Source organism: Bufo bufo, chromosome 5 (assembly GCF_905171765.1).
Source record: "Bufo bufo chromosome 5, aBufBuf1.1, whole genome shotgun sequence".
NCBI lineage: Eukaryota > Metazoa > Chordata > Amphibia > Anura > Bufonidae > Bufo > Bufo bufo.
The window spans coordinates 67,530,207-67,542,178 of record NC_053393.1 but is presented as its reverse complement, the minus strand read 5'-3'; the positions used below and the strand labels follow the sequence as shown (position 1 = coordinate 67,542,178).

The 11,972-nt window shown below is 47.4% G+C and overlaps 1 protein-coding gene across 2 annotated transcripts in view; it reads left to right on the top strand.

Moving 5' to 3' along the window:
- Window positions 1-204: 204 nt before the first annotated feature.
- Window positions 205-11,972, top strand: part of DPY19L4 (dpy-19 like 4) — an 83,606-nt gene continuing 71,838 nt past the window's right edge. For both annotated transcript variants that reach the window (XM_040433054.1, XM_040433052.1), the window contains exons 1-4: window positions 205-262; window positions 1,491-1,636; window positions 6,717-6,830; window positions 10,059-10,183. In XM_040433054.1, the coding sequence (XP_040288988.1) occupies window positions 1,624-1,636; window positions 6,717-6,830; window positions 10,059-10,183 (252 nt within the window). In that variant the 5' untranslated portion in view covers window positions 205-262; window positions 1,491-1,623. The remainder of the gene's footprint in view (window positions 263-1,490; window positions 1,637-6,716; window positions 6,831-10,058; window positions 10,184-11,972) is intronic.

The following is an 11,972-nucleotide window of genomic DNA, read 5'->3' as shown; positions in this document are numbered from 1 at the left end:
CCATTACTTCATTCAGAGCCACTGGTTCCTTCCATCAAAAGGACACGGATCCGCTATACGGACTGCCCCGCAAATCACGGACATAACTGTGTACAAGACGGGCAGCCCTTCTAGCAGATCCCCGATGAGTCAGGCTCAGTCTTTTTTAGAATGATCCTTGAATAGGCGTTTGATTGAGACGGTCTACTTCCTGCTTTCGCAGTCTGTGAATGGAGGCGGCCGTGCGGGGCGCAGTCTGCGGGAGGAGCGGGACTTGCAGCTGGTAATGGAGGGGGGAAGCCCTTTGCCCGCAGAGACTTGACCCTGTGGGTGACATTACAGCCCCTGTGACCCGGGGGACTCGTTAGAAGGGACTGCTCCATGTCTCCTAGTCTAGGCTTTCACTTTGCACTTTTGTTTCTATCCTCAGAAGATCCAGTTTGCATCTCTGCCCTTGAGATTCCCTCTTCTGCGACCTGATCCCAGTATAGGAGGCGCAGCGGTGGTAGATTCTGTATTCAGGCACCTGGGAAAGCTGGGTGACACCCCTGCGGGAGCTCAGGGGGCGCGCGCACACAGCGAATCTTCATGCGTTGCGCGCTGCAGACCGCCGCAGGTCAGTTCCCATGCACGTGAGATTTAGAGAATCTCCTTCACTTTGCTGGTCCCGTATTACGCTGCGGATTTTCAGCGCGGAAATCCATACGTAATCTGCACCGCGCGCTTGGGACCTAAGGATCTGTTATTTTTTTTTTTTCCTGCGGTGGAAATTTGGCACAACATTAATGCAACGTCCTTGATTTGGCTTCCGAGTTTCCCCTTTTGTTTTGCAGCTGCCACCTGATATTCATGCAGAAATCCGCCGTGGAAAAATCCCTTCCGTGTGCGCCGGCGTTTTGGAAACCCCCTTGTATTATATCAGGGGTGCGCAACCTGCGACGGTCCAGCCGGTGTAAAACTACAACTCCCACCGTGCCCCTTCATTCTCCTTTCTTCACCATTTGAAGTCAGTTTTGTGTTTTGGAGAATAAGATTTTCAGCCGTTCTGTAATCTAATTCTAATACAGTATCATTTGTACGGAGAAGAGTACGGAGAAGACAGGCTGCCATGGTGTCTGCATTCTGCTGCTGTCACCTCTGCGCCCCCGCTGATCAGCAGTTTGAAGGGGTGACATGACTTGGATGAGCGCCGCGGCCTCTTCGTTGTGTACATTGGTCCTTGGCTTACCTTACAATGAGCGGTTGTGCAGAATATTAGCTAGGGATGAAACATCCGAAGTCGATTCGCATAAAACTTTGTTCTAATACTGTACGGAGCAGGACGTCCTCTGTGTTTTGCGGATATGGCCGTGTGCATGAAGAGCGCAGGCACTGAGGGGCGCAGAACGGGCTGATATTGATGGCCTGTCCTAAGGATGGTTCACCCACTGGGTGCCTCCCCCGTGTGCGTGCTCTGTACAATCTCCACAGCTGCTTGTGTATAATATGCGTATTATTTGTCATAATTCCAGGTCTGCAAGGGCTGTTCGTGGCCGATATACTACGGTGTCCCCCAGCCAGCGCCCCGTCATCTAATGCTGTGCTCCATAGGCACCTACGTAGGACTGCAGGGCAATCGCTGACCGGGCCGCCTCTCGGAGAACGATGGAGGATGAAGGTGAGCACAGGCAGCTTGACCAGTTCTTTCCGTGTACTTGGTTGTATGGTGGAACTCCGACTCCCAGCATGCACACTTTATTGGCTGTTCTCAGAACTCCCATTGAAGTGGATGGAGCATGCTGGGTGTTGTAGTTTCACATCAGCTAGAGTGCCAGAGGTTGCTGACCCCTGTTGTATGGCGTCCCTTTCTTTTTTAGATACTTAGGTACAGGGCAGAGCTGTGTTTGTGTTCACTGAGCCGGTCTGTCCCCGTGGCTCCGTATTACGTGGTTATTCTGGATCGCTGATGGGTCCGGTCACTCAGATATCCCACTTGCCTGTTATCGTAAAGAGCACAGTGATTTTAGGCGCATTTTTTTTTTTTTTTTTTTTACCTGCGACAGCTTGCCCTGATTATTTCCTTTTTGTGGGGTTTGTTGTGTCCCCCTCCCCCACATCGACTCCCGTGTAGAAGAAGAAGAAGCCACAATTGGGACCACACGTGCAGTTTGCGTCTGATTTTCATGTGGCTCCTGTACAAACAGTTCAAGATAATAATAATTATTATTATTATTTTTTTTAGAACGGTTTGTGGGATCTTTTTTCTTCTGCTACGCATCTTGTAACCCGGCCCTGCCCTTCTGTAGGAAGAATGTTTCTGTAAAGCCTCATTCACACCTGTTTTGGTCAGTGATTGTTGGCCAAAACCAGGAGTGGAGCCTCCACAGACATAAGGTATAAGGGAAAGATCTGCACCTGTTCTGTGTTTAGAGCTGCACCTGGTTTTGGCTCAAAATCACGGATGGAAATCACTGACTGACGTGTGATTGAGGCTTAAAGGGAACCTGTCATCAACTTTATGCTGCCCATACTAACGGCGGAATAAAGTAGAGACAGGGGAGTTGGTTTCAGCGGTCTGTCATTTATAAGTTACCAGTAAGTGGTTTCCGAGAACCAACATCACAATCATTGCAGACTGGGCCTGGAAAAGAGTCCCGACCCCCTGAGAAGAGTCCTGGTTATTCATGAATTCCTGCTCTCCTGCCCACCTGCTGATGGCTGACAGTCTTCTACCTAGTTTTCTCCCTTTCTCTCTAGGAGAGAACTGCCAATCATCAGCAGATGGTGAGAGAGCAGGAGATTATAATAACCAGGACTCTTCTCAGGTAGATCTGACTCTTTTCACGCCCTGGGCTGCAATGATTATGATGCTGGGTCTCGCCAACCACTGACTTTTAGCTGATGAGTGACACACCGCTGACATCAGCATTTCTGTCACTATTTAAGGCTCCATTCACACGTCCGCAAATGGGTCCGCATCCGTTCCGCAATTTTGCGGAACTGGTGCGGACCCATTCATTTTCTATGGGGACGGAATGGATGCGGACAGCACTCAACAATGCAAGAGACGTTTCCATTCACACCTGGAAAAAAGTCCCTGGTAATTCTTACGGCACATTGCAGAATTTCAAATCCAGACACTGAAAACATTGTCACATTGGACATGGTGTCTGAGGTGCAGGCAGCCGCTTATAGAGCAGGAGGAGCAGAGCAGATTGATATATATAAAAATGTATCTGCCCACTCGCGCTACCGTGGCCACTTGACACTCCTCACCCGTAAGGGAATCGCTGCTAGGTTCCCAAACACAGTCTGCTGCTTGGACTGGTGAAATCTGAGCACACGTATATAAAAGGAGTCTGGTTTCTGAAACAACCAGAGTGGGAACCTGCGCTGATTACGGTGCAGTCAAGGGTTTAGAGACACAAATATAAAGTGGTATGGATTGGTACCTTATAGGAGAGCGATCTATACGTGGAAGATCCTGCTTGTTATTGCAGGGAAGCTGGTGTCCGGACGGCTTCTGGTTCAACCTTCCCGCGTGAGTGATGCTCCTGCCGGCAGCAAATCACTCGTGCGAGGGAACCACCAGTTTGAAGTCCGGGAATTTCGGCGTGTGACGTCACCCTGCAATAACAAGGAGGATCTTCCGCGCATAGATCGCTCTCCTATAAGGTACCAATCCATACAACTTTTTATTTGTGTCTCTAAACCCTTGACTGCACTGTAATCAGCGCAGGTTCCCACTCTGGTGGTTTCAGAAACCAGACTCCTTTTATATACGTGTGTTCAGATTGATCTATAGTTTTATGGGAAGAGATTCAGTAAAACTTATATTTCATAAATTTTACGGATCATGCACATGACCATGTTTTTTGTCCACATCCAATCCGCATTTTTTGTGGGTCGGATACAGACCCATTCACTTTACTGCATGCTGTCCGCATCCATATGTCCGTTTTACGGACAAGGATAGGACAGTTTATAGAGAGCAGAACATTCCATTCATAGATGGAAGGCTGTCAATCACTGATAGGACCGACTCCTCATAGAGGGAAGGCTGTCAGTCACTGATAGGACCGCCTCCTCATAGAGGGAAGGCTGTCAGTCACTGATAGGACCGCCTCCTCATAGAGGGAAGGCTGTCAGTCACTGATAGGACCGCCTCCTCATAGAGGGAAGGCTGTCAATCACTGATAGGACCGCCTCCTCATAGAGGGAAGGCTGTCAATCACTGATAGGACCTCCTCCTCATAGAGAGAAGGCTGTCAGTCACTGATAGGACCGCCTCCTCATAGAGGGAAGGCTGTCAGTCACTGATAGGACCGCCTCCTCATAGAGGGAAGGCTGTCAGTCACTGATAGGACCGCCTCCTCATAGAGGGAAGGCTGTCAATCACTGATAGGACCGCCTCCTCATAGAGGGAAGGCTGTCAATCACTGATAGGACCTCCTCCTCATAGAGAGAAGGCTGTCAGTCACTGATAGGACCGCCTCCTCATAGAGGGAAGGCTGTCAGTCACTGATAGGACCGCCTCCTCATAGAGGGAAGGCTGTCAGTCACTGATAGGACCGCCTCCTCATAGAGGGAAGGCTGTCAATCACTGATAGGACCTCCTCCTCATAGAGGGAAGGCTGTCAATCACTGATAGGACCTCCTCCTCATAGAGAGAAGGCTGTCAGTCACTGATAGGACCGCCTCCTCATAGAGGGAAGGCTGTCAATCACTGATAGGACCTCCTCCTCATAGAGAGAAGGCTGTCAGTCACTGATAGGACCGCCTCCTCATAGAGGGAAGGCTGTCAGTCACTGATGGGACCGCCTCCTCATAGAGGGAAGGCTGTCGGTCACTTATAGGACCGCGTTCTTAAAGGGGTTATCCCATCTTAGACAATGGGGGTATATCGCTAGGATATGCCCCCATCGTCTGATAGGTGCGGGTCCTACCTCTGGGACCCGCACCTACAAGGAGAACGGAGCGGAGAAACTTGAGGAGGGCGCACTGCGCATGCGCAGCTGCTCTCCATTCATTTCTATTGAGCCGCCGAAAATACGCTCGGCTATTTCCGTCGGCCCCATAGAAATGAATTGGAGCGGTGGCCGCGCATGCGTGGTGCGCTCCCATTCACTTCAATGGGAGAGGCAGGGAGCTGCGCCTGGTGGCCTAGCGATATGCCCCATTGTCTAAGATGGGAATACCCCTTTAACTTCAAAGCCCAGAATAAGCAGGAATTTAAAGTAATGAAATACAAGTTTTACTGCATCTTTTATAGGGGGTGTTCCAGGACTTACTTACTGATGACCTTGGCACCTCTGCCTATCAATTGTTTCCAGAAACCCTACAGATGTTGGTGCTTACTACCTAAAATACGGAAAAGATAGGCAATCCAGCCAATGTAGTGTGTTTCTTTTGGTCAGAACCAAGTACTTTATGCTAATAGATATACCAATTATCATTAATAATCGACAGATCGCTCCCAATAAACCACATCCCAGTGTCATTTTAATAAGATACTGCAATAGCCGCGGTTCGTCCAGCTCGGCTTGATTCACAGGTCATTCCGTGTACACAAGCTGATCTTTGTGGTAGTAGCCAGGTATTAGTTTCACAGCGGACTCTTCTCTCTGTTCTTGGCTTGTTTTTAATCTGGAAGATTCCAGATTCCAGTGTTTCAGAGTAATTCAAGGGGTTATACAGGATAAGAAAAACATGGCTGCTTTCTTCCAAAAACAACAGCACCACCTCTGGCCACAGGTTGGGCTTGGTATTGCTACTCCATTCAGTTCCATGGAGATCAGCTGCAGTACCACACACAACCTATGGACAGGGGTGGTGCTGTTATTGGAAGAAAGCAGCCAAGTTTTTCCTATCCTGGAAAACCCGTTAAAGAGGTTTTCCGAGATATTTTAAGTGATGATCTATCCTCTGGATAGGTCATCAGTATCTTATTGGTGGGGGTCTGACACCCAGAACAACTATTGATCAGCTGTTTGAGAAGGCTTAGCCTGAGCCATGTGACATCACGTTCATCGGTCACATAACCTAGGCGCAGCTCAGCCCCATAGAAGTGAATGGGGCCGAGCTGCAATACCAAGCACAGCCACTACACAATGGATGGCGCTATGCTCGGTGAGCTGAGAGAAGCCCGTGGTGCTTCAGCGAGCGCCGGTGCCTTCTCAAGCAGCTGATTGACGGGGGTCCAGAGGATAAGATATCAGTATAAAAATCTCGGATAACCCCTTTTAGGGTCCATTTAGACATCCGTAGTGTTTTGCGCTCCGCAAAACACTGACGCCGCACATCGCCGGCACTTAATAGAGCTGCTACGGACAAGAATAGGACATGCTATATTTTTTTTCTGGAGCCGCAGACCGGAAATGCGTATGCGAACAGCACACTGTGTGCTGTCTGCATTTTTTTCGGCTCCCCATTGAAAATGAATGGGTCTGCACCTTCTGCGGAAACGGATCCGGACCCATTCTACGGACGTCTGAATGGACCCTTACAGTTGTCGGGACTTTGTGCTGTCCATTTTCTGAGCAGCATGAAGCTCCTGATGGATTCCCTTTCGTTTATTTGTACATTTTCAGGAGGAATAACAGTGGAGAAATGCCTCCCCGGTCCTGCTGTGCAGACAGCGCTGGACATGGGCGAGCCTCGCCAGTCACCCTGGTCTTGCTAGAATTACCTAGATCGGTCTGGCCAGATCAATGCCTTCTTTGTCTACGTGATAAAAGTTCCCTTTCTTTTGCTTTAAGGTTCTCAAGAAGAAGAGCTGAGGCAGAGAAGAAAGGCTCCTTCATCAGAACCTCAGGACGGCGAGCAGGACAAAAATACCAAAGACGATAGAAAAGCAGGAAAATCTGCAAAATGTAAGTCGTCTTCTTTACGTATTCTACACGGTATACATCATAGACCGACCACTCGCCACCACGTGAGGGACCTCTGTGAAGCCCTCACGGATCCGTATTATGTCAGAAGACGTCGTTTAGAGCAAGGCTACAGCTTAGGGGCCCCGTTTTCTCTGGAAAACCCCACATTTCTTGCAGGGATACGCCTATAGAGCAAATATGGAGCCTAATTCATCCATTTAGCTGCTGAATTCTCTTCTCATGTTTCCACGACCCCCCCCCCCCCTGTAATTGTATACATCCTGTAGTTATGTGGCATAGTTGTATCTGTGTGTGACGCCCACACTCGCCCTATACACTGCCTCATGTCATTTAAGAAGGAGTAGCAGGTGCCTCTCACCTTACGGGGCCTTTCTCTGCAGACACAGACCACCGATTGTACATCTGAGCTCTAGATATCCAGCTCGTTACACTTCAGCAATTTCTAGGAACAAAAATCTGTCATTGAGAGCGGCCTATTTAATTCCGCCATGATATTAAGCTGCTGGGTGCTCTTGCACCCATTGACCAGCGCCCCGATACCTGTACCCGGTCAGTAGTGCCCTCTGTAATCAGCCTGTCCCTCTTGATGATTGGCCGAGGAGGATCAGCTGATCTGCTTTACAGTTTTATTCTCTTCACCAGAGGCAAGCATTGACTGGAACACATAGTGGGCCCTCTGACCAGGGTTTGGGGGGCTCTTATAGGTTACAGTGGCACCCACAAGTTGCTTTTACCAAAGGAATTTTTTTTAGCAGTCTCCATCAGGGTGGGAACACCCTGTTCTTGGGATCGTCAGGGGTCCAGCGATCGCTCTGCAACCTGTTAGTTGGCATAACCACTTTAACCCCTATTATTTTCAGTTTTTGCCTCTCCATGTTTAAGCAGCTGTAATTATTACCGGATTATTTTTTTTGTTTATTGACATGACTGTATAATGTCTAATTTTATGCAGTAGAAATATAAAAAATTTTTTTTGGTGCTGTTTGCGAGTACGTATAAATTACGGTCTCTCTTTTTCTCTCTATATACAGTCAGTGCTGCCCATAATTAGTCATACCCCTGGCAAATTTTGACTTAAAGTCACTTTTATTCAACCAGCAAGTAATTTTTTGACGGGAAATGACATAGGTGTCTCCCAAAAGATAATAAGACGATGTACAAGAGGCATTATTGTGGAAAAAAACTTTTCTCAGCTTTTATTTACATTTGAGCAAACTTGCTGGTTGAATAAAAGTAACTTTAAGTCAAAATTTGCCAGGGGTATGAATAATTATGGGCAGCACTGTAGATATAATCAGAGAGAAACATTTTTTTCATAGCAAATATAGAAAGTGTTTTTTGACACAGCCTTTTTTACTTTATTGTTTATGCAGTACGTATCTCCCACTGAATAACCTGTTAAATTGGTTATTTTGTCCTGTAGATACCTATTTTCTGGTGAGCTTTTTTTTAAAGAAAAGTTATTGCGGTACATTTAAAAAAAAATCCCCTTTAAAGGGGTTATCAGAGTTATGAAAAAAAATTAATATAGCACTGAATATCTGATATATAACTGAGCTAAGCAAGTTTTATGCAAAAAAAAAAAAAATATATATTTTCCCTCATTTCCCAGTTCTTTTCTGGCCCTTTGTTTACATGCAATAAAAACAATCTCTGCCCCTCCCCCTGCTCTGCTAAGGGAGTGGATACAAGAGCTGTCCTGAGTGACATGTCTGCCTGCTGGGAGACTCTGCAGCATGTTGTATGTGTAGGACTACAAGTCCCAGCTGTATAATGACACTGCTAAGGGAGTGGTTACAAGAGCTGCCCTAAAGCTGGGAGAAAACAGCAACTTTTAAGTGTAGAACTACAAGTTCCACTTATATAATGACACTGCTAATACACACAGGATCTTCCTCCTACCTGCAATGCTCTGCAGAACTTCTCTTTCAGCTCCTGTGCCCAGCATTTGTCTCCTCACTGCCTGCAGCTACACAGTAAACACTTCAGCCCTGACTCTGTGCAGCTGAAAGGGTTAAGAATCCTAGGACAGAGCAGCAGGCAGTGAAGGGGGGCGTGGCCAGCACAGTGACTTCTGGTTTACAGGCCTTTATCAGAGCAGGGAGAGAAGCTGACATCACAGGTCATGTGACCCTCAGTGAAATCTGAGAAACCAGTCACCGGAGATAAAGTGAGTGAATTGGAAAGCTGTTATATTTGCTTAGTTAGGAACATGGAAAGAACAAAAAAATAACTCTGACAACCCCTTTAAGGAATTCTTTTATACTTATACTGTATTCGCATACTCCTGTATGCTAATACATTATGCTCTATGGCACAGGCTGTGGTTAAGATGACCGTGTGGCCTAACAGCAGGATTACTGAATGTATGGTCCTGGGGTCATTTCTAGGTGCCCATGGCTGACTGCAGAGGGCTTATGATCAGACCAACGGGACCCAAAAAGAGGCGAAAATACCCTTTGATCATGCCGCGGTCACAGACTGCAGTAATCAAAGGGTTAACAGTTGCGCTTGGATCTACCTCCGATCCTCGCTGTACAGCAAAAGTTTGCTGTTAGCTACAGTTGGTCTGTAGAACAGGCACACTCGCAGAAGCGCTCTGCTTCCTATTAAAGAGTGACAACAAAAGATAGTGGGTGGTCATTAACGGGTTAAGGGTCTTGATTTTTGGAGCCCCTACTTCAGTAGCATGTGAATATTGGTATCCATTGCTTTGGACACCTGGACAAGGGGTTGTCCTGGAATACAGAATTTCTAAAAGCTCCGGTCCTTCCCGCTGGCTCTCGCGTCTCCATCTTGCGGTCCAGTATTTGTTGTCTTCCTCCCTGGCATGGACATGGTCACCTGATCCTCTTCAGCCAACCACTGGCTTCAGTAGTGACGTGTCTCTTGTGGACCCATCACCACATTGGCTGAAGAGGATCCATTAAAATTAATGGTTCAATTCACACTTTGCAGTGTGCCTTATTCTTGTCTTGCCCCCCCCCCCCCCCCCAAGGCTGAATCATTCATATTAATGGGTGCGCCAACCATACGGTACATTCTTACTGCCGATTTCCCATCCTCCACATCTTTCTGTATATGCGCGGGCAGAGGTGTTTAGAGGTGGTTCATGGCATACATGGCACAACCTACCCCAATCCCAGAGATCAGGGCACAGGAAGGAATCTCCGTTTCATACATGTCATGCCTTCCTCTTTTTCCTAGGTGTCGCACTGCAGCGGTTTGCAAAGCTCTTTGTTGGCTGCCTTGTAACGGTTACGAGCGGCATGATGTATGCGGTCTACCTGTCCACCTATCACGAGCGCAAGTTCTGGTTTTCCAGCCGCAGGGTAAGATGTCTTCTTTGGACTTTTGTAAGGCTCTAGACTCGCTGGCTAATAAAACTTGACGATAAACTCGCCGACCTGTATAAGTGAAAGGGAGCGTTACAAATCTGATTCTGTAAAAAAAAAAAAAAAAAAAACGGAACCCATGATATCTGTGTGTCCGTGGTCATTGAAGTCTTTTCTATAGAAATAAAGCTTGCAGTATTTTAAATTTAAGATACGCCTGCTGGACATTTCTACTTTTGGATTATTTCCACAGCTTCTTTCTCCCTTTCTTGCTTGTGTGTGCTCCCATAAGGTGTGCAAGGTCTCGCTGGCTCTTAAAGGGCCAGTACGCACATTCACTAATCTGTCACCGTCTGTGACAGAATTTCTTGGAATATGTATGGCACCTTCTCCTATGAGAGGGTGCTTAAGCAATAAGATTCCTAGCTTGGCTAGTTCCTGCGAAGGTGTGCCGCTATTGTGTTTTCTGACCTTCTGTGCCTGTTAAAGAGGACCTTTCATCTGTTTAGCCCTAGTCTAATTAGGGTCTTACCTTATAGGGCGGCCCCCACTGATGTCATCGCACTTTTTTTTTCAAAGACTACCCCCCCCCCCCCCCCCGCTCGTCCGCGGTTGTCCCACGTTGATTTCGGCGCCTTATATTCTAATTAGACGACTTGGTTATACTAGGCGGAGACTGGAGCGGTTCTTTTCTCCTTGGCTGTGAGCGCATCCAATCAGAGCTCATTCTCCCTGGCTATGAGCAGTGCGCTCTGATTGAAAGTGCGATGACATCAGTGGGGGCCGCCCTATAAGGTATGACCCTAATTAGACTAGGGTTAAACAGATGAAAGGTCCTCTTTAACCGTATTGACCCGGTGCTGTCTGTTCTGACCTCTGCCTGATTACTGTATTTTTCCTGTGTAACCTTTCCTGACCTGTTGCCTGTTTCGCTGTATTGTACAAGCTCTGCCTGTCTTGACCTTGGCTCACCCCCTGACCAGGCTACTGCCTGTCCCCTTGGTGCCATCTCTTGACCCACCTAGGTAAGCAGCCTCTGAATGGAGACCACTCCTGGAGGTAACAGCTTGGTGGCCTCTGCAGTGAAGTCCAGATCCCTGTATGGGGGTAATGGGGGGAAAACCAGGAGACCACTTATAATGTCCTCAGGAGTAGCCCAAAGTCAAATCCGTTCATTACCACAGTGGGGTACACACCCGCTGTGCTACATTGTTCCTTTGTGACAGCCGGAAAAGTGTAGTCTTCTGTGTTGTGCTTTCTTGTAAAAAATATATTGGATACGTGACAGATCCATTACAGGTCAATGGATCAGTCCTGTCTCCTTTAATAACTGCAGCCACGATGTTTGTGGGAACATAGCAAAAATAAATCTGCAAAACAAAAAAACGTAAGCATGAGCCCAGCCTAAGTGAGTGTATAATGCTGATGTGTTGTACAGGAGCTAATGCCCTCGGCCGGATGTGACTATAGTTGTAGTGGAGGAAGTGGTCAATGCCGTGACTACAGTACTGGGGGGAAAATGCAGAAAGCTGCGTCAGTCCTTCTGATGATAATACATTTGAAAGATGCAATAACTTCTACATCAGTATCGGCCATAATAACGATTGCTTTACTTTTCCCACTTTACAAAAATGGAAACCAGTATATGATGTGTATCTGCCCATATGTAAATCTAGTTGTCCAGGTCACTGACAAAGGTTTTACTCTTAAAGGAGGAGTTCAGTTTCCGGTGTTGATGACCTATCCTCAGCTGTTTGAAGAAAACTCAGCGCTCCTGTTAACCTGC